The sequence below is a fragment of the Danio aesculapii genome, chromosome 13, assembly GCF_903798145.1.
Source record: "Danio aesculapii chromosome 13, fDanAes4.1, whole genome shotgun sequence".
Classification (NCBI taxonomy): Eukaryota; Metazoa; Chordata; class Actinopteri; order Cypriniformes; family Danionidae; genus Danio; species Danio aesculapii.
The window spans coordinates 44,948,626-44,972,657 of NC_079447.1; the positions used below are offsets into that span (position 1 = coordinate 44,948,626).

At 33.2% G+C, this 24,032-nt stretch overlaps 1 protein-coding gene across 5 annotated transcripts in view; it reads right to left on the reverse strand.

The window, feature by feature from the left end:
• gbf1 (golgi brefeldin A resistant guanine nucleotide exchange factor 1) overlaps nucleotides 1–24,032 on the reverse strand; it is a 197,086-nt gene that overhangs the window by 11,469 nt on the left and 161,585 nt on the right. For 3 of the 5 annotated variants that reach the window (XM_056470370.1, XM_056470369.1, XM_056470373.1), the window contains 6 exons: nucleotides 21,212–21,437; nucleotides 20,938–21,086; nucleotides 18,316–18,565; nucleotides 7,174–7,376; nucleotides 2,870–3,020; nucleotides 1,370–1,500 (listed from right to left, as the gene is read on the reverse strand). In XM_056470370.1, the coding sequence (XP_056326345.1) occupies nucleotides 1,370–1,500; nucleotides 2,870–3,020; nucleotides 7,174–7,376; nucleotides 18,316–18,565; nucleotides 20,938–21,086; nucleotides 21,212–21,437 (1,110 nt within the window). The remainder of the gene's footprint in view (nucleotides 1–1,369; nucleotides 1,501–2,869; nucleotides 3,021–7,173; nucleotides 7,377–18,315; nucleotides 18,566–20,937; nucleotides 21,087–21,211; nucleotides 21,438–24,032) is intronic. The other 2 variants (XM_056470372.1, XM_056470374.1) reach the window with 1 other exon arrangement.

Here is a 24,032-nt window from a genome sequence, read left to right on the forward strand (position 1 = left end):
TTTAAATTAATTACAGTAATATTATTGACTAACATGAAAATGTTCATCTGATTTATGTGCAATGCAGTTTGTACAGTAATATTTTCTGTCTTTTAGTTGATATTATATGAGAGACTTGCTTTGTTTACCAAATGAAGTGAATCTAATTGGACTTGCAATTTAAACATTAAATAAAAGTTTAAAAGGTATTACTATTTATTTCACATATTAAGGTTTTAGTTATGATACTCCCAAAATAATTCCACAGAAATCCGCAGATTTTTACCAAAATTCTCTGCAGAAATAGCAAAAAACGTCTGCAGATTCCATCTGGCCCTGCCGATGAGTAATGCAGGAAGAACAGCTGTGGTTACAGTCTATATATGCATAATACTCGGTTACTGTATTACAGGTAATCCTTAATAGACGTGGTGGAGAAAACTCGCACTACAGACACACTCATGTCTGGATCCACAAGTATCACTTTAACAGCCGAGTGGAGAGGAAGTTACCTCACGAACACGCCAGCAGGTCAAATGTCCAAAGTGAGAGAAAGGGAGAGAGAGAGATAGAGAGAGGCAGAGATTTGAGAGAGTTTTACAGCTTTCATTTATCCCTAGTAGTGAAATAGCAGCTCGTGTCTGTACCTTCTTCAGCGTCAGTGAAAAACTGTCCAGCAAACACACAAGCAGTGAATTGCGCACAATTTTCTGCTTTTTAATTAGTTGGAGCGTTTTATTTACTCGCCCTCGTCTCCTTTGCCATAGTATTATACCGTGACATAGCGCATAGGTGGTAAATGACATCAGTTCGCAATACCGGTTATGATCGATTACTGAACTGATACTGAATTGTCCGCATCTGCATCCCAGTGCATCGAAGAAACTGTGCATGCAGAAATACATTTACTATGTTTTTGTTTACTCCAAGTAGTTCAAATACACACACACACACTACACTCCATATATAAAGCCAGAAGTACTTTTTTTGGCAATGGAACTGATGATCAACAGTAAAAATGGCACACTGTGCCTCTTTCCAACAGGGAAAACCCTCAACATTAAGAATGCATGATTATGTGGTGTCATGGCTTTGCATTCAAATAATCTCATCATAATGAAAGTCAGTGGGGCAAAAACAGCCACCAACCTAAAAACCTAGTCAGTTTGTCCACAGTGTATTGTTGAGTTTTTGAAACCTAATACTAGGCTCCCAATATATGTCAAAATATGATGCAACCAAAAATCAATCCATTTACTGAAACACAGAAAAAGTTGTGGCCAAATAAATACTAAACACCACCCCATAGTGGATGAATACATCTCCAACATAACATAAGGGTTACGGAACAGTTTTAGAAGAACCATTTTAAAATAGTGAGCTAGTTGACCTTATTGAAGCAAGACTCCCACTCCACCGCATCCAGTGTTTGTAGATCATGGACCAGAAGTGCCCTCTGTAGGTAAGTGAGTGCTTGCATGCGGACTTGTCTACGTGCGTCACAGCACAACCAAGCCATACCTAGTAGACAAAAAGCACATCATTGAACATCTCTGAACATCTAGTACATCTAATATTACAATTTAGAGGGTTAGCTCACCCAAAAATTCCAATTCTGTCATCATTTACTCATCCTTGTGTAACGGAGGCCAGCTAGTGAAGTGCTGAGCAGGTAAAGACCTCACTCCTCTGACCTCTAAAGGTGCTCTAGCGACAGATATTAGAGGCCATGGACTTTAGCCTCCTTGTTAGAGCAACCGACTCCCATGCGGAAGGTCGCCGGTTTGATCCCAGCTCGGAGTTTTGGTCACATTTTATATTAAAGGTCCTATTAAAAAATCATTAACTATGACTCAAACTCCTAATGCTCTACTTTTTAATAGTTTTATTGAAGACTGTAGTTAGATTTAGGCATTGGGTAGAATGAGGGATGTAGAATAAGATCATTAAGAATATTTACATTATAAGTATAAATAAACAGCCAATATCTTAATAGCCAATATTTCAATAGTAATAAGCCAATAGTTGATTGTGAGAATTGATACTTAAACTAAACTGAATGTTCCATACTACTTGTTTTTCCTACTATGGATGTCAATGATTACCAGTTTCAGTATGTAACATTCTTCAAAACATCTCATTTTTGTGTTCATAAAAGAAAAACAGTCAACAAGTCAAAGGTGAGTGAATGATATCAGAGCTTTCTTTTTTGGTGAACTATCCCTTTAAACCAGATATTAGTTAATGATGAATTGATATGGTCATGAATAAGTAATTGATGTGCAATTTTCCTGTGAAATAATGTTTTTGAAGGTGAAGGTAAATACTTCTAGTGTGATTAACTATGGTATATTGAAATGAAAATGAGTCTATCTTCAATCATCGAGTGGCCGTCTAGCTAATGAAACAATGTGATTGATTGATTATGAGACAAATGTATTTTTTAATGTTTCGGACTGTCAGATTTACATTGTATTGATGTAAACATAAATAAGTAAATGATGATAATCCATATGCAATTTTCCTGTGAAATAATGTTTTTGAAGGTGAAATATTAGGTAAACTTTGAAGGTAAATATTTCTTGTGTGGTTAATTATTGGATAATGAAATGAAAATGAGATGTTTTTAATCATCGAGTAACCGTCTAACCAATGACGCAAAGTGATTAATTGTGGGATAAAAGGGTGGAGTGAGAGGATTGTGTTACACACAGGCATTGTGCCGAAACGTTTGTCTTTTTTGTATCACCCGAAGAATGCAAAATAAAAACTGTACGAATCTATTATTTGGTGAGTGTGAATCATGACCTTTTTGATAAATGATGAAATATGCCTGTATTTTAAGCAACACTGAGGCTTGTTTTTATATTTTTTGGCTACAGTCTCTGACCTTGCAGGAGCGGACACCAGCAGCTGGTCCACAGCGTTTGAGAGTCTGCCTCGATCTTCTTTCCTGCATCCTCTAGATGGCGCTGTTCCTCCGCCCAGGAGCTGTAGATGCCGGCTGCTCGCGTGTGCAGTGTGTGCATCAGGTCTAACAACTATATGGGCAAACAGGCTCTTTTAATAGTCGCTAAACACTCAGGGTATAGCTGCTGTATTAAATGCATATTTGTTTTACAGACAGATGCACTTTGATGTTATTAATGGGGACAATAGAAATTATTGTTATATAACCACTACTGAGAAATGACGGGTAAATGGGTGGAATAAAACAAGAGAAAACTCATGCTATACATTTGATATGACGTTCAGACAACATTATAATGTTTTTGATGTGCAACGTTTAGATTATAAAGATGGGGAAGCATGCAAGCTTATTTTAGGATCTTTGTTTTTTACAATATGACTGATAATTAAAAAGTATTTAATTGTTAAATTAAATTGTACAGATTACAAAGGTAATATTGCAACGCAAATCATGCTGCTTGGACTTTAACACAGTCAGGATTTCTGCAGGGTTCACAAAGTCAAATTTAAGACTTTTTAAGACCATTATAAATTAAATTTCAGACTTATACAGAGCTAAACACTAAGGATTTTTTCCGGTTGGTCATGTGGAAAAGAGGTGTACTTGCCTCATCCAAAAAAAAACTAATTAGGTATTTAAATATTAAATAACATATTTAAATAATGTGTCAACACAAGCAAACCCTAGTTGCATACATGCACAACTTTTCTATAAAAAAAAAAACAAACAAACATAAGAAACATATTAGTATATAGCGTTTGGTTAAAGGTTTTTTGAGATGGACTGTTGGTGATTGGAGACATTGACAGATGAAAATTAAGACTTTAAGGCATAAAATTTAGTTTTTGAAATTTAAGACTTTAAGACCCCGCGGAAACCCTGACAGTATAATAAATACTACAATAAAGTGTTATGGTGAATACTGTTTTAAGATTTAAAAACCTTTTTTATTTTAATACTTCATTTGCATTAAAGTCATAATGAGATTTTTTAAGCAAACGAAAATATAATATCTAATTAAATATTGCAGGAATATAATGTATAAAACAATAAAATGAACAAAAACTTGTTTTAATAATACTTCTAATAATTGTGCTGGCAATACTTAATTTACTACTTATATATTTGATTTATTTTAGGTCTTCGGTTTTATTTAAAATTTCTACATTTTACTTGAACACTGCAGTTAAAAGCTTAAAAACAAACCAACAAAATACTAAATCATGCTGTCAAAATTTAATTTAAACCGTTGATTTCTTTTGGGCCTACCTTTTTACACCCTAAATCTTCTTTTCAATTTCAAAATTTGACTTGAACACTTGATTCTGCTGTTAGAGATCGTAATTATCAATTTCTTAATAATGACTTTTTTTCCATTTAAATCATAAATGAGTTCACAAACTAAACTAGCCTTAGACATTTACATTTACATTTAGTCATTTAGCAGACGCTTTTATCCAAAGCGACTTACAAATGAGGACAAGGAAGCAATTTACACAACTATAAGAGCAGCAGTGAACAAGTGCTATAGACAAGTTTCAGATGTGTAAAGTCTAAGAAGCAAAGCATTAGTAATGTTTTTTTTTAGACTAGTTTGAGTCTTTAAAAAAAAAAACCTAAAAAGAAAAATACTTTAAAAAGTTAATTAAAAAAAAAAAAAAAAAAAACTTCTGTATTACTTGATTTTTCCTCCCATTTAAATCATTAATTAACAAACTAAATTAGCCTAAAAAAAATTTATATTTATTATCCTACTAAAATATAAACCATGAAATGATCACTCGCTCCAGAAATGAAATGATCACTCACAAATGAATGCATGAAATGCATAATATAATATAATATAATATAATATAATATAATATAATATAATATAATATAATATAATATAATATAATATAATATAATATAATATAATATAATATAATTTAATATAATTTAATGTAATTTAATGTAATATAATGTAATATAATAGAATATAATATAACTTAATATAATATAATATAATTTAATTTAATATAATATAATATAATTTAATATAATATAATATAATATAATATAACTTAATATAATATAATATAACTTAATATAACATAATATAATATAATATAATATAATATAATATAATATAATATAATATAATATAATATAATATAATATAACATAATATAACATAATTTAATATAATATAATATAATATAATATAATATAATATAATATAATATAATATAATATAATATAATATAACATAATATAACATAATTTAATATAATATAATATAATATAATATAATATAATATAATATAATATAATATAATATATAATATAACATAATATAACATAATTTAATATAATATAATATAATATAATATAATATAATATAATATAATATAATATAATATAATATAATATAATATAATTTAATATAATTTAATGTAATTTAATGTAATATAATGTAATATAATAGAATATAATATAACTTAATATAATATAATATAATTTAATTTAATATAATATAATATAATTTAATATAATATAATATAATATAATATAACTTAATATATAATATAACTTAATATAACATAATATAATATAATATAATATAATATAATATAATATAATATAATATAATATAATATAATATAATATAATATAATATAATATAATATAACATAATATAACATAATTTAATATAATATAATATAATATAATATAATATAATATAATATAATATAATATAATATAATATAATATAATATAATATAATATAACATAATATAACATAATTTAATATAATATAATATAATATAATATAATATAATATAATAATATAATATAACATAATATAACATAATTTAATATAATATAATATAATATAATATAATATAATATAATATAATATAATATAATATAATATAATATACCATAATATAACATAATTTAATATAATATAATATAATATAATATACCATAATATAACATAATATAATATAATATAATATAATATAATATAATATAATATACCATAATATAACATAATATAACATAATATAATATAATATAATATAATATAATATAATATAATATAATATAATATAATATAATATAATATAATATAATATAATATAATATAATATAATATAACTGAATATAACTTAATATAACATAATATAATTTAATATAACTTAATATAACATAATATAATATAATATAACATAATATAATTTAATATAACTTAATATAACATAATATAATATAATATAACATAATATAACGTAATTTAATATAATATAATATAATATAATATACCATAATATAACATAATATAATATAATATAATATAATATAATATAATATAATATAATATAATATAATATAATATAATATAATATAATATAATATAATATAATATAATTTAATATAATATAATATAATTTATTATAATATAATATAATATAACTTAATATAACATAATATAACATAATATAATATAATTTAATATAATATAATATAATTTAATATAATATAATTTAATATAACTTAATATAACTTAATATAATATAATATAATATAATATAATATAATATAATATAATATAATATAATATAATATAACATAATATAATATAATATAATATAATATAATATAATATAATATAATATAATATAATATAATATAATATAATATTTTTTTAAATTCTTATAAACATGCGGTCATAACTTAATTTAAATAGTTGATTTTTTTAACCTACTTTTTCCACCCTAAATCTTTTCAATTTAAACATTTTACTTGAACACTTCATTCTGCTGTTACAGATCGTAATTATGAATTTCTTAATCAATACATTTAGCCATTTAAATCAGAAATGAGCTTAAAAAAAGCACAAAAAAACTTTAAAAAGTTTAAAAAAAACGTTTTATTTATGTAATATTTGATTTTTTACATTGAAATAATAAATTTGTAAAAAAAAAATGAATAATTTTTTTTTAAATGAAATCAGTTCAAACTAAATAACCCTCAGACAAAAAAACCCTAAAAAACAAACATACTTAAAGTAATAAATGAGCTCACAAACTAAACTAGCCTCACATAAAACATGAATATTCATCTTTCTACTCCAGTTTGAACCCTGAAATAAACACATGCTTCTCCGCCCGTTGAGCACATCAGCAAACATGATGATGGACAGATTGAGGAATTAGGGAAAGGGCTGTTGTACTTACGTCCAGACTAACCTGAAAAGACACCGTGTGGTAACTGGCCGGCACGCCCTCCTCCTCCTCATCGTCGCTATGGGAACGGGCGGGCCGCTGACTGGACGCTTTGGTTCTCCGTGAAGCGCCTTCCTTCTCGCGTGGCTTCTTTCGGAGCCGGCTGGATTTGGAGTCGTATTTGTGGCTCTTCTTCTTCTCGTGGGTGCGGTAGCCTGCGGAGGGCGTGGAAACAAAATCAACACTGACTAACAAGGCGAATCAAATTAAGCTTTCAAGCGCACACCTCCTCATTCTCACATCCGTCAACTACAGCGATTCCATAATGACTGCAAACAAAGCTATAAGAATGAATCACAGGTGCTGATATTCTAGTAGGGTTTCTCCATCTTCACACCCTTTCATTTGCTGCGCAGAAAAAACACTGTCAGACATTTTGTAATTGAATCGAAAATATTGAGTTCTCATATCACACATCTTGTTCTTAATGCACCGCATGTTGATTTTAATGCACCACATCTGTGTTTTAAAGCACCACCTAAGCTTAGACATACATACAGTTGAAGTCAAAGACTATTAGACGTCTTGTAAAATTTGAATACTTTAAAAAACATTTAAGTGTTGCTTACTGCGGAGAGGATGTTTTTTTTTAAACACATTTTTAAACCTAATTGTTTTAGTAACAAATTTCTAATAACCAATTTCTTTTGATTTGCCATTGTGACAATGCATAATATTTTGTACGTATTTTGCAAGATACTGGTATTCAGTTTAGGGTGCTTTCACATCTGTGGTTCGGTTCATTTGGTCCGGACCAAGGGCAACAAATGATCCACTGTAGCATTTTCTGCCGTCTTTGGGTGTTTTTCACACCACACTGACTGCTTTGGTCCAAACCAGTTGAAAAGAATCAAAGTCATGTAGTCATGTGACAAAATCCACATCACTAATTGGCCAGATGTTATTATACAAAAACTGCTTTTTGATTGGTCAGAATTAATGTGTGGAAAAATGCCAATGGAACTCCCGCAAGTAAACAAACCGGCAGACACGAAATGACGCTTTTTACTATGGAGGGATGACTGCGCTGGATGATTGTATCTCTGGTCATAGTATACTATATAGTTTGTATACATCACATTAGACAAACTTTACATTTCGAGAATGAAGCGCGGCTGCGGCTGGAAAACAATGTTTTAATGTATTGCAAATGGTGAAGGAGCATCGCAAGTCACTTCAGGAGGAGGCGTGGATTAATTTAGCTAAACTGCGACATGGTCATCTTCCGGAAATATTATCAACGATCCATCAGCTAATGTTTAAAACTGATGGTAAAGTGCTGTCAACAAATATTTTTCCTCCACACCCCATAAGATGGGACAGTGCATCGGACTACAGCAGCTGGATTAGTCCAAAAAGGCGCAGTACTTTTTGCGGTTGGGTCTGTTTTAGTTCGGATCATGTTCTCACCACAAACGAACCGCTCCAGCGTTCATACACATTCCACTAAAATTCCATAACTTTTCTATGATTTTTCCAAGACTACAATGTCTACATATGCGTGGTAAAAACAAAACATGTTAAAATTTATTACAGCATATTGTAAAACACACAACAATCTATTTAGTTTCAATTTATATTTATTAATTAATTTATTCATTCATTTTCTTTGCGGCTTAGTCCCTTTATTAATCTGTGGTTGCCACAGCAGAATGAACCACCAACTTATGCAGCACATGATGCCCTTCCAGCTGCAACCCATCACTGGAAACAACCATACACACTTATTCACAACGGAAAATTTTAGCTAACCCAATTCACCTAGCACATGTCTTTGGACTTGTGGGGGAAACCAGAGCACACAGAGGTAACACGTGGAGAACATGCAAACTCCACACAGAAACGCGACCTTGCTATGAGGCGATTGTGCTACCCAAATTTATTTAGATAATGCTTACACCGCACTAATAACGTGAGAGTATGTGATTAGCCAATGACAGAAAAGAAGTAAAGACAACTAACCTATATTCAAGTATACAGATATCTGTTTTCCAAGACTTTTCCAAAACTTTGTGGGTTTTTCTAATTTTCCAAAACTTTTTCAGGGCTGGAAAATGCCATGTCAAAATTCCATGACTTTTCCAGGTTTTCCATGACCAGAGTTTGTTTGAAAGGGTACTGAGACCACCATTTCAAGGAGGTCTAGGTAAGCTTTTTAGTGCGATTGCTACATTCACACCTGCCCAAATGAACCACACCAAGAGGGAAAACGAATTCTAGTGCGATTCAACCAAACTAAATAAGGCAGGTGTGAAAACACCCTTAAAGTGAGATTTATGGCTCGTTTCTACTGACTGGTACGGTACGGTATGGTTCGGTTTGGTACGGGTCACCTTTATCAAGCTTGCGTTTCCACTAACAAGGATACCCTTTTGGTGGGCGTGGTGTACGACAGAAAGTTTCAGTCGACGTCATTCTCGCTGGAGGAAATGTCTACAATTAAGCTGTACGGGTCACTTACATATCATATGAAAAGCACTTCTCATAAAACAGATGCTTTACACACATAAATACTTGTGTAGAAATGTTTATTACTAACTTTTCTATGAACATGAGTTGATTATAACTGCAGATCAATGACAGTGCGAAACAGCCTACTGTAACATTTGTAATTATATTAAATGACTAAATAAATGAACATATATAAACACAAACAGCCCCTTACAGTATTCGATATGTTACCAAATACAGAAGAACTACACACAACAGACATTTCGTCCGTATTTAGGTTCAAAAATAGCACAATATATAGCCTACAGTCTGTGAAAACCTCTCATCTGTGTCTATAATCTTCAGCAGCACATGTAGCCTCTGTTAGAGAACAATTCCATCATTCTGAGTTCATATTAGTCCAAAAGGTGAAGATAACAATAATAATTAAATAAGGCAGTGTGTTCACGTCTACTCAAAAATAATGTGCTCCTTTTTTTCCGGCTCCTCTCTTGTTTTTTCCGCGCTTCACTCTCGCGTTTGTCAGTGTCTGACAGGATCGGGTTTCAAAAGCACGTCAATAATCAAGCGCAGGTTATTATCATCAGCTCAAGAGGTTTGTTATTTCAGATATAATGTTAGATGCGCGCTCGAGCTAGCAAGAAAGCGAAACTGCTCGCGCCTCAGACTGCCTCGTAAAAAAAACTTTGCGGCACAGGGTAAATCTGCTCTACTCCATGGCTTTGTGGCTGTTTATCAAGACGACAAGGTTTGTTTGAGCCCGGGTCGACCATGGCTCGTTATTATATGTATAAATAATTCCACTGTAATCTCTCGCTGTGCGTGTATTTTAAACATGGCAGGTTTTTTGTTTTTATTCTGGCTTGTTGCGTAAGCGAATGACGTATCTCTGTAAACCAATAGCGTTCAGCTGCGCATCTAGCTCCGCCTTTTGGTACCCTTTCTACTGTTTGGTACCCTTTCGAAAGGGTGCCGAAAAAGTGGTACGGTACGGTTCGGTACGGTACGCTTTTTGACAGTGGAAACAGCTATAAAAGCGTACCAAACCAAACCGAACCGTACCGTACCACTCAGTGGAAACGGGTCATTAGAGTGCCTTCACATTTGGTTCAGTTGCCTGGACTGAACCAAAGTTTGATTGTCCCCCCCTGCCACCTTCTCAACTGGTTTGTGCTCACACAGTCTTTTTTCCTTCTGAACCCTGGTTTACTTGCGTCAGAGACACAGCTTGTGTACAGCTGTTGCTACTGTAGGTGATGGCCATGAAAGCAAAGTGGCAAAATGGAGACGTCCGCATATCATGGTCATTCTGCTTTTACTGAATCTTTTGCTTTTGTTACCAAACCAAAATACAGAGAGTGACTTGCATCTGCAGCAAAAAATAAATAAATAAATAAAATTACAAATGTTAAGAACATCACGCAATGTCTGCAGAAGTCATTTTTGGTGGAGACAAGCAGACAATATCACTGTTTAAACTGAGTCAGTCCCACTTGTCGCCAAGGTAGGTAATACACAGACATACACACGTGAATGAACGTTATGAAAACTGAAGTTTGCTGTACAGTTAGCGGTTGACTTCCGTTATTTGGTACGATTGCATTCGTATCAGAAGCGAACCGTACCAGAGTTCGCACAAACCATACCCCGGACAAGCTCTTTCAGGCAGACTTGTGTACAGCTCACGAGTGCGCACCGAGTTCAGAAGACAGCTTTCACACTAGCTAAACGAACCCGGGTGCGGAACAAAAGTGCTAGTGTGAAACTATGATAACTAGGCAAATCAGGTTAATTAGACAAATCATTAGATTTGTGGAACAGTGGTTTTTCTGAGGACAACTGAAAGAAAAAAAATCTTAATGGGCAAATAATACTGACCTTAAAATTGTTTAAAAACTGATTTTACTCCAGCCAAACAAAAAATAATGACTTTCTTCAGAAGCAAAATAAATTATAGGAAATACTGTGAAAATGTCCTTCATCTGTTAAACTTTAGTTGGGAAATATTTGAAAAAGAATTAATAAAAATTTACAGAAGGGCAAATAATTGTGACTTTAACTATCATGTACATACAGTAAAAGACACCATGAATGAGACGAGTATGGAAGAAATCAATGAATGAATGAATGGATCAATCAATCAATCACCACAGAAGATATAATATATCAAGGATTAGTTTTAGGCCCTTTGCAGTTTAAAATATACATGCTCCCCCTGGGAGACATTAGAAGACACGAGATCAGCTTTCACTGCTATGCAGATGATACTCAATTATATATTTTAACTAAACCTGATGAGCCGTCTGAACTGTCTAAACTAACTGAGTGTATTAAAGATGTCAAAGACTGAATGACCAACAATATTCTTCTCTTAAAATCCTGTACACAGCAGATCTCACAACTCGACCTGCAGTTAGAGGGATACAGTTAGCATTAGCTCTACTGTAAAATATCTTAACTTTTGAAAATCATATTTCCCTTGTCACAAAAACTGCCTTCTTTAAACGGAGAAACATCGCTAAGTTACAAAGCATGCATATCCATCTCAGATGCAGAAAAGCTAGTTCATGCTTTTATGACTTCTAGGCTGGATTACTGTAATGCTCTGTTCGCTGGTTGCCCAGCATCCTCTATTAACAAACTTCAGTTAGTGCAAAATGCAGCAGCCAGAGTTCTTAACAGGTCTAGAAAATATGATCATATAACCCCATCTTTGTTTACCATATGTTGTATGTTGTGCACTCTTAATCAAAAAAGTATCAAAAAATAGTAAAAGAAGAGAGAGTAAAGCCAATATCCACCATATCATTATGTCATTGCTTTTGTCCATTAGACGTTCAAACCTCAAAACTTTCATCTGCCGCAGTCAAAGTGAGTTCATAAGCCCTTGATGACAGCATGTATCTTCCCAAGTAAACATAGGCCTCCAGCTCATGAAAAGGCCATGCTGATTGGCAGAGGAGCTACAAAGTGCTGAATGAGTCTCGACTAAGCCTACTGTAGATCGCAGACCACCCCGGATAGAAAAAAAAAACGGAGAGACAGGGTGACGGATAAATGGAGAGGGCACAACAAGACAGTTGAATTGCCCCCGAGTGAAATGAATCACCAGTGGAGCACAGCTCAAGATACAGCACTAAAGAGCTTACAGGTACTGACACATTCAATTACAAAAGCCACGGAAGTCAAGCAGACACTCTAATCCCACAAGGAGTCAAACTCTGAATAATATACCCCCCGAAAGGTATCATCAAATAAAATGTAACTTGGCATTATAGTCTAATAATTGGTTAGTGTGATGGCATGTAAACTGGAGCGATGGCTGTGTGTCAAGTTATTACATTATTATTTATAATTATTGATGTTATTATCTTCACTATAATTCACTATCACTGTTGACATCGAATAGTACTTTTATCATAACCTACTTTAGTATTATGGATAATTATTATTAATATGATGATATTATTATTACAACTACTAGTATGGCGACTAGGACGACTACTACTACCACCACCATCACCACTACTACTACCAACATCCCTACTACCACTTCCACTAATAATACCACTACTACTACTAATACCACCACTACCACCACTACTAATACTACCACTACCACCACCACTACTGTTACCACTACTACTACTACCACCACTACTAATACTATCACTACCATCACTATTACCACCTCCACTAATAAAACCACCACCACTACTAATACCACAACTACCACCACCACTTCCACCACTATTACTACTACCACCACCACCACACCAACACCACTACCACTAATATTACCACCACTACTACTACCAATACAACCACCACTACTAATTCTATCACTACCAACACTAATACCACCACCACTTCCACCACTACTGTTACCACTACTACTACCACCACCACCTCCACTAATATTACCACTACTACTACAAACAACACTACTAATACTACCACCACTACTAATATTACCACTACTACTATCAGCACTTCTACAACCACCACCACTACTACCACCACCACTAATACTACAACTATCACCACTACTACTACAGGCTGATTTATACTTTCACCTGGCGCCACGTCATAGACCTCCTCTGACTGCGTGCACACCTCGCGAAAGGGACGAGGCTTTTATACCTGACGCTTTCGCCATGGTGATATTCTTTAAAATGACAGGGTGCGGTCAAAAGAAACCCACCGTAAAGTCAGACGAATAAACTGAGAAGTAGGAAGTTATTATCGTTCCAGATATTTAAACAAATTATTTTTAATATATTTATGACTTATTTTAATAATAATAATACATTTAATTTATAATGCGCTTTTCTAATACCCAAAGCCCTACAACAGCAGAGAAATCAAACAAGTATACATAAAAAAGTTCTAAAATATAAACACAGAATAATCAAGAATCTAAAAATGCAGTCTTAAAACGATGAGTTTTTAGCATCTTCTTAAAACTAGCTAGTGTGGAAGCATTTCTTACAGAATATGGGAGAGCATTTCATAACCTAGGTGCAGCAACAGAGAAGGCTCTCTCCCCCATTGATTTTAGTCTACAGGGTGGCTGTTGAAGGGTGAGAGTATCAGCAGGCCGCAGGGAAGGAGAAGGTGAGTACTGAGAGACAATGTTACAGATATAGGAAGGAGCTGTACCATGTAGAGCTTTTTAAGCAAGTGTTAGTGTTTTAAAAATGATACGGGACTGAACTGGGAGCCAATACAAGGTATAAAGCACACCAGTAATGTACTGCCATGGTGGAGTGCGTGTGAGAATGCCTGCTGCTGTGTTTTGAATATACTAAATATATTGAATATGTTAAATATATAATGATTATAAAGATTTTTTATAACAATTCAAGATGTATTAAAGCACAATTTTGATGCATCACTTGCTTTTGTTCATATCTCGGAGAGTTCTACCTATTAAAGTTAAATATCAATGACAACAGAACATGGGTTGCTCTACAAATATATTTTTACCATAGCAAGAATAAAAGCCAAAAAACGTACACTTACTAAAAAATACTGACTTTTTAAATAGATTTAGCCCACTCCACAATTCACACATTACTGTCTGGCTAGTTTGTGTCTCACTCATATGCTAAAAAGGCAATAATGGTCCCACATTCCTGACCATTATAACCAATAAAGAAAATAGGGCATCAGTATATTGTAAATCTAAAGGTTCAAATAATTTAATTATTACTTATAGATTTGTTTTAAATTCAAAATTGTAATATATAAATCAGTGTAAAACCTGTGAACGATGGAAAAAACATATTCTTTAATTGTGTATTAAAGCCACTCAGGTCTCCACTTTTGTCATGGCCTCTTTTGGCTTCAACAAACTTATCCCTCATGTTTTTCCAAAGTATTACAAAAACTGTCCTCCTTTCCCAATTTCTAGCCAAGAATTATTGGTCATCTGGTTCTCCCTATGATCACGCATGGACGAATCATGAAGATGTCTGTTGAGTCGTTCCTGCTTCAGACAAAATCTCTTTAAATTTATTAATTTTTAACTCAAAAGAAATGCAGCATCGCATGAACTGTTCGCTCAAGTCTCAAAAATTTTTGTATGCTCCGCCAGCCGAAATCATGTCGACCGAAGCGAACCTCCGCAAACACAGGGGTGACGTCACATTATGCGCGTGCACTCAAGCGAACTCGTCGAGTATAAACCAGGCTTACCACTACTACTACCACCACCACAACTACTATCTAGTTGTGTAAAAAAGGAGCTAAATTAAATAAGTTGCGTCACACGACATGCACGGTTCAGTGTCAAAACAATAATTCATATTTAATTAATGTCATATTTAGCAATACAACATGAATATAAGATGTTGCATGCATAAGCAGGAGGCTTTTTGATCTTAATTATGGCAATCTTGGGCGACGCGGTGGTGCAGTAGGTAGTGCTGTCGCCTCACAGCAAGAAGGTTGCTGGTTCGAGCCTCGGCTGGGTCAGTTGGCATTTCTGTGTGGAGTTTGTATGTTCTCCCTGCATTCGCGTGGGTTTCCCCCGGGTGCTCCGGTTTCCCCCACAGTCCAAAGACATGCGGTACAGGTGAATTGGGTAGGCTAAATTGTCCGTAGTGTATGAGTGTGAATGAGTGTGTGGATGTTTCCCAGAGATGGGTTGTGGCTGGAAGGGCATCTGCTGCATAATATGTGCTGGAAAAGTTGGTGGTTCATGCCGCGGTGGCGACCCCGGATTAATAAAGGGACTAAGCTGAAAAGAAGATGAATGAATGATGGCAATCTAATCAATCATTATTAATGCCATGCTTCACCAGTTGTTCCATTAAATCAATAAGCTCATATACTTTAGGTCAGTTCCTAATCAAATGAATAGGCATCAACAAAATGACTGTCAACTGAAGTATTTCGATACTGTTTAAATAACAAGTGCCTTGACACACGGTGACCATAGTTCATCCAGGTAAAATATATATTACACACATACTTATGCATAGAATTAGGCCTGTCACACTACATTTTTTGTTGTTGTGTGATACTAGGATAAGAGACATTATTGTCATTTCGGAACATTTTATGCCAGTGTTTAAACAGGGTTTCTGTAGGCTTCATTAACTGAAATCTAAGACCATTTTAAAGAGCATTATGAATGAAATTTCAGATTTAAACAAAGGGCTCAACATATACAGGGCTACACACAAAGGATTTTTTTTCGAAGGTCTTGGTTGGTCCAGAACAGGGGTGGGCAAACTCGGTCCTGGAGGGCCAGTGTCCTGCACAGTTTAGCTTCAACTCTAATCAAACACACCTGCTTATAGATTTCTAGTGATCTTGAAGACACTGATTGGCATGTTCAGGTGTTTTTGATTAGAGTTAGAGCTACACTATGCAGGACACTGGCCCTCCAGGACCGAGTTTGCCCACTCCTGGTCCAGAAGAAAATACTTGGATCATCAGAAAAAAAATCAAATTAGTTTTTTCTTCGCCACATATTTTATATAACGAGTTAAAACAAGCAAAATAATTTGATAATGGGGTAAGCAAAGTAATCTTGTTTTTCCTTTTGACATAAGTTTATTTTGCTTACCCCATAGGGCAGATTATTTTGTGTTTAAATGAAAAAACTTAATTCTGACATTATTTCTTAAAACAAAACAATATATTTAGCTTGTCTAGAAAATGCTTCTTGATTTGAGAATATTTAGATGTTTGGACAAGAAACAAGAGAAAACAACTCTAAGAAAAGCATTTTTGCAGTGTATTGATTATTGTGACAGGCCAAATTAGAATATGTCGCTGTCTTGAACCAGTCTGTCACAGCGTCATTAAGTACAGTTGAATTATTAGCCCCTCATTGAATTTTATTTACTTTTTTTAAATATTCTCCAAATTATGTTGAACAGAGGAAAGAAATTTTCACAGTATGTCTGATAATATTTTTTCTTCTGAAGAAAGTCTTGTTTGTTTTATTTTGGCTAGAATAAAAGCAGCTTTTAATTGTTTGAAAAACAATTTAAGGGACAAAATTATTAGCCCCTATAAGCGCATTTTTTTTTCAATAGTCTACAGAACAAAACATTCAAAACAAAACAAAAAGTTATACAATAACTTGCCTAATTACCCTAACCTGCCTAGTTAACCTAATTAACCAAGTTAAGCCTTTAAATGTCACTTTAAGCTGTATAGAAGTGTCTTGAAAAATATCAAGTAAAATTTACTGTCATCAGAGCAAAGATAAAATAAATCAGTTATTATAAATGAGTTATTAAAACTATTTTGTTTAGAAATGTGTTGAAAAAATCTGCTCTATGTTAAACAGAAATTGGGGAAAAAAATAAACAGAGGGGCTAATAATTCTGACTTCAACTGTAAGTCTATGAAGTCATAAAATCAAACAACTAGTCCAAAACTAAAAGCAAGTGACTGTCCCTATGAATAGGTCAGACAATAATTTACTCAGTAGAAAACAGCACACTTGCTCAAATGACACTGCTAAACTACTACTTATGTTTTAACAAACAAAAAGTTACATTTGTTTTACTTAAACAAACACTACATTTTTTTGGAAGTCTCCTAGAGTTAAACAGAATTGAACCGTTTTTTAATCCTGGCGGGGTCACTTTTAGCTTAGCATAGCATAATGAATTGAATTGGATTTGACCATTAGCATTTAGTTTAAAAAAATTCCAATATTGCTAGCAATTGAACTCTCATTCTGGCGTAACAGTCAGGAAACTCTGCTGCACCAGGCGGAGTGATATTATGCAGCATGTGAGAATCGGCTGTTTTCAGAGGACACTTGGAATATACTTTAGTTTCTAGCAATATTGGCTTAGAAAATAGTAATTATTCACTTTCCATTAGTTTTATTACACAATGTAACTACAGACGACTCAAGCTTTATGGAAAGCTTTTGGAATTTCTTCGAAGGATAAGGTCTATGGTCAAATCTAACGCACTTCATTATGCTAAGCTAAGCTAAAAGTGACCCATCCAGAACAAGAAATCGGCTGAATGAATTGAAATGAATGGTTCAAGTCAACTTAATCAAAATAAGCCTGTTAAAAAAATGTGGAGTGTTCCTTTAAATATCCTTAATTTTGGCAGATTTCAAAAACTATTTTTGGTGGCATTCATATGAAAGACACGTACCTCCATTAAGGCTGGCCTCCACGAACACACGAATGGCTTTAACACAAAGCTCAAAGTTTTCTGGAGTGACGTGAGCAGCATCGCGTACGATGAAGGAAAGCGAATCCACACACTTGATGAGAGACTTAGTATCATGCAGACCCATGTCCTGCCCGAGAGTTAAACTGTACTGGTTAACGAGAGGATGGGTCATGGGCTTTGAAGGTGTGGTCACCGCTGCCTTCGATCCGTCCAGGTCATCTTTACCCACCTGCACAACACAGAAGACATTATATTGGGAAATGTGTCTAATATATTACCCTTAAAGGGGACCTATTATACCCCTTTTACAAGATTTTAAATAAATCTCTGATGTCCCAAGAGTTTGTATGGGAAGTTTCAGCTCAAAATACGCCTGTATTTTTTTGTTTTAACTCTTTGACACTGCCCCCTTTAGGCTTTAATCGTATTTGTGCTGCTCCCAAGCTATAAATGTTTATGCATAAAGCTATAAATGCCTATGCGTCAGCATAGTGAGAGATTCAAAACAGCACTAACGTTATCTCTGTGGAAAAACTGAAAATGTTGTTCAGAAGTGTCTCAGCAGCAGGTAGTCTATGAAAACGTTCATTCAGTGTTCGGTGTTCAGTTGTTCATCCTAAAACTCGAAACCCTAAAATTTATACAGCCTCTTCAGACATTATTTTCGGTAGGTATGGCGTGAAAACTCTAATGGCAGACGGCTGCTTCTCACTCAGGGCTATCTACGTTAATGAGAAAGAGACTGTCACTGATGGGCAGAGCTTTCCCCCTCCGGTGACATGTACAAAGGGAGAATGTCAAAGTGTTTCTACCATTAGACGCCTGCTATATTCACACACTATTGCCACACAACTGTGCTGAAAGCACTTATAATAAGTACTCTTTAACAATTGGGATTTGTCTCAAAAACATTGACTCCAATTATTGACCCAGAGTGTGACAGGTGTCACTTGACTTTAGAGACAGTAAGCCGGAATGTTTAGGACCTGTCCAGCTTTTTCCTCATTTTGGGGTTAAGTAGTCCTCTCTCTTTTGACCATTACATCTGTAGATGTGACACCATCACCTATTATTGGCCTTATTGGTGTGACATCTGATTATGACTTATCCACTTATTTTCTTATCCCACTCATCTAAACTTTGAGGCCTTGCTTGCTAGATCATGAGTTTACTAAACTGGAAGAGACCTCAGCCACACAGTAGATGAAGGATGAACTGCTTTTTTATTATTATTTCCTTATATTAATTTAATAAAATTTCATTGACATAACAGAGCCTTTACCAAAATTTGGAAGCCCTTTCTTTCTTAAGTTAAAACTCTCCAACTGGATCTAGAGTGATCACCTCTGCCAACCTCTCCACATAATGCATAATAATAGCTTTTAACAATTTTTACCTTGAATTTTAATATTAGGATTGTTGTACACATATTTGTACGCACATGTTGTACGTACATTGTTGAGGCATTTGTCCCTCGTTTATTTACCTACTTATAAATTAACAGAGCAAGGAATTTTTCACAGTATTTCCTACAATATTTTTTTCTTCTGAAGAAAGTCTTATTGGTCTTACTCAAAAAACATTTTGAGGGCAAAATCATTAGCCCCTTTAAGCAATTTTTTAATGTCTACAGAACAAACCTTTGTTATACAATAACTTGCCTAATTACCCCAACCTGCCTAGTTAACCTAATTAACCTAGTTAAGCCTTTAAATTAAGATGAATACTTGTATAAAAGGAATCAGTTATTAGAAATTAGCAGGGCTTAACAATAAGGACTGCCCGATGGCCTGGGGCCAGCGTGAGAGACGTTCGGGACAGTAGACAAGATCGTTACTGGCCTGATAGGGCCATCGCTGCCTTGTCACCAAAGTTTTTTTTTGTCTGTAGCAAAGAGATGGTAACATGACAGCAACATCAAATTATGAGGCTAAAAGAAAACACCTATTTCTAACATCTTGGTTGCAAACATTGTGTACAACATGACAAAAAATGATGTGATGTTTTGCAGTTTGCAGTCAGTTTGGCAAGTCAGCCATCTTTTGTTTTGCAATAAAATACCTGCACACTTTCCATATTGTCATTTTTTGTTCACATAACACTTTTGCTCATTTTACATTTATTAACATTTTTTAAATACTTAAATTTTAGACTCACAGACGTTACTTTGACACATTATTTAAAACCTGGCTAAGAAATAGCTTTTAACTTTATTTTTTGGTGGGGTTAGTGAAAATTTTGGCAGGGCAAGTAAAAATCTGAACCACTGGCGCAATCAGGCCAGTAGAAAAAATCCTTAGCGTTGAAGCCTGATAAGTTATTAAAAATATTATGTATAGAATTGTGTTGAAAAAGTCTTCTTTCAAACAGAAATTGCGCAAAAAATATTCAGGGGCTAATAATTCTGACTTTAACTACATATAAAACCGTTTTTTGTTTGTTTATAGTGTTTTTGATGTACCTGAATGTGTACCTATACAGTTTTTTCTTTTCATCTCTGTTGTTGATGGTTGTTTTTGTTACTGCTTATGTTTGTAAAATGTAAATAATTAAAAATAAATAATAAAAAAAAGCTTTCTGGTGCATTGTGTGGACACTCACCACTAGCCAGCCTACATCCACATCAGTGGCAGAACGGGGTATTCTGGATTTGCCATGCTCGTTGTAAATCTCAGAGTCAGACGTGTATCCCCGGTCAAGACTAACTTCACTCTGATGATATGAGCTGAGTTCACTATCTGACTGCGCGCCTGGAACAAAAGGATTACACAAGATAAGCCAATCTGGAAAACAAACTTCACGCCACATTCCACTGCATCTTGCGGTACAAAAACATATAAAATGGTTGGAAATACGTGGGAATTCCTTGAATCACCTGTATCATTGTCTGGGTTAGTGTTGGCGAACTGCAGAGCAGCCGGAGGTTTGACCCCAGCGCCAATGCACTCCAGAAGGGAAAAGAGCGTGTACCAATCGTCAGTGCTGTGGATGTTGGCAGCGTTAGTTTTAAGCAGTTCATGCAAGCCGTAGGCCACCTCCCGACTGACTCTAGACAGGACGTGAGGCTTCATCATCAGCAGCAGGCGAAGGGAGAGTAGAACCTGTGGAGAGTAAAAGGAAGATTCTTAGAATGCCTTTAAATTAAGTCTGACTGCCTGGTTCACACTCAAGTTTGCCCACCTCCCCCTGAACTGTTCACACAATGTTTTGGGTTCTGAACCCCAGTACGTTTGCAGCACCATAGTGACAGTTGTTGATAAGTAATGACAGATTGAATAAGACAGCTGCTTGGGTGACTCAGGTTTGAACTTTGGACTTGAAATGTAGTTTCTATTTGTCATGAATATAATCTAAAAGTTCAAATGACCAAGAAAACAAGAAAAAAAAGTTAATAAATAAATAAATAAATAAATAAATAAATATATATAAAACATATATATATATATATATATATATATATATATATATATATATATATATATATATATATATATATATATATATATATATATATATATATACATATATATATATATATATATACATATATATATATATATATATATATATACATATATATATATATATATACATATATATATATATATATATATATATATATATATATATATATACATATATATATATGTATATATATATATATATATATATATATATATATATATATATATATATACACATATATATACATATATATATACATATATATATACATATATATATACATATATATATACATATATACATATATATATATACATATATATATATATACATATATATATATATATACATATATATATATATATATACATATATATATATATATATATATACATATATATATACATATATATATATATATATATACACATATATATATATATATATATATATATATATATATATATATATATATATACACACATACACATATATATACATACATACACGCACGCACGCGCACACACGCGCACACACGCGCACACACACAGTTGAGGTTAGAATTATTAGCCCCCCTGAACTATTAGTTCCCTGTTTATTTTTACCCTAATTACTGTTTAGCGGAGAAAAAATTTTTTTTTTCAGCACATTTCTAAACATAATAGTTTTATTAACTAATTTCTAATAACGGATTTATTTTATCTTTGCCATGACAGTAAATAATATTTGACTAGATATTTTTCAAGACACTTCTATACAGCTTAAAGTGAAATTTAAAGGCTTAACTAGGTTAATTAGGTTAACTAGGCAGGTTAGGTTAGGGTAATTAGGTACGTTAATGTATAATGATGGTTTGTTCTGTAAACTATCTGAAAAAAATAGCTTAAAGGGGCTAATGATTTTGACCTTAAAATTGTTTTTAAAAAATTTAAAACTGCTTTTATTCTATAAGACTTTCTCCAGAAGTAAAAATATTATCAGACATACTGTGAAAATTTCTTTGCTCTGTTAAACATTATTTAGGAAATATTTAAAAAAGAAAAGAAAATTCAAAGGGGGACTAATAATTTTGACTTCAACTATATATATATATATATAGTGGAGGGCAAAAATGTGTTATTTTTTATTGCCATTAATTGCATAGTTGTGCACAAAAATCAATAACGATTTCAAATAAAGTGTATTAAGAAGTGTATTAAGTCTGTTAAGAGTGTGGTAAAGTGTTTAAAAGCAACTACAAAGTTGCACTGTGCAGGGGATTTTAGTCTGTGAAGTACATGTTTGTAATGAATTTCCTTTGAATAATTGGTTACAACATTAAATACAACCCGAGCAGACACTTAAAAGTATTAATTTAACATACTTGTGCTCAATAATGAATTTTATCTCAGTAATAGTGGTTGCGATCCCAAATGAATCGCTCTTTTTAATTGGATCTTCTAAGTGAACCAGTTGAACTAATTCACCAAATTGAACTAAATAATTTTAAATGATTCGAGTCTCCAGCAACAGTAAACAATTACAAACAACTTACTTTTTACATACCTGATACCCCCCTCTGACTCGAAATAAAACAATATATACTGAGATATTCAGTTATTATAACAGTACACAGAGATCAGATTTGAGAAGCGATGAACCGATAATACTGTGCATGCGTGATTCAGTGAACCGAACACAAACAATACATGACAGCCTGCTGTGACTGAACTAAACTTGCACAACTGCAGCACGAATAAACCAAGGACGTAAATGAGAGGATCTGGCGAAACGCAAGTTTATTTCATAACAGAAAGTCTTAACGGAATATAAATAAGTGGATCATGCTTCAGTTGGGTTTTAAAACGTAATTGTAAAAAACTTTTTAGATCGTGGTGATGTTTTAACTGACTGAATTATGATTGCTGACTACATATTTTTGATATGTTGAATCCAAACATGTGAAGATTGTCACAAAAGATCTGGTTCCTGTTAAAGATCCGAACTTCCCATCACTACTGTGTATCAGTAGCAGCCTTGCACACATATTTTACTTAACGCTGCTGTCTTGTGGGCTGTTGTATTTGAATTCGAGGATGGGTAGATGGTAGTGGTGGATGGTAGTGTTCTTGTGTCTTTATCTTTGGTTGAGTTTTTATTATACAATATTAATTCTGAAGATTTTGAATCTTGCACCTAACAAATGTTCTAATTTACACAAAAACAGCAAACAAAAAACTAAAACTAATACT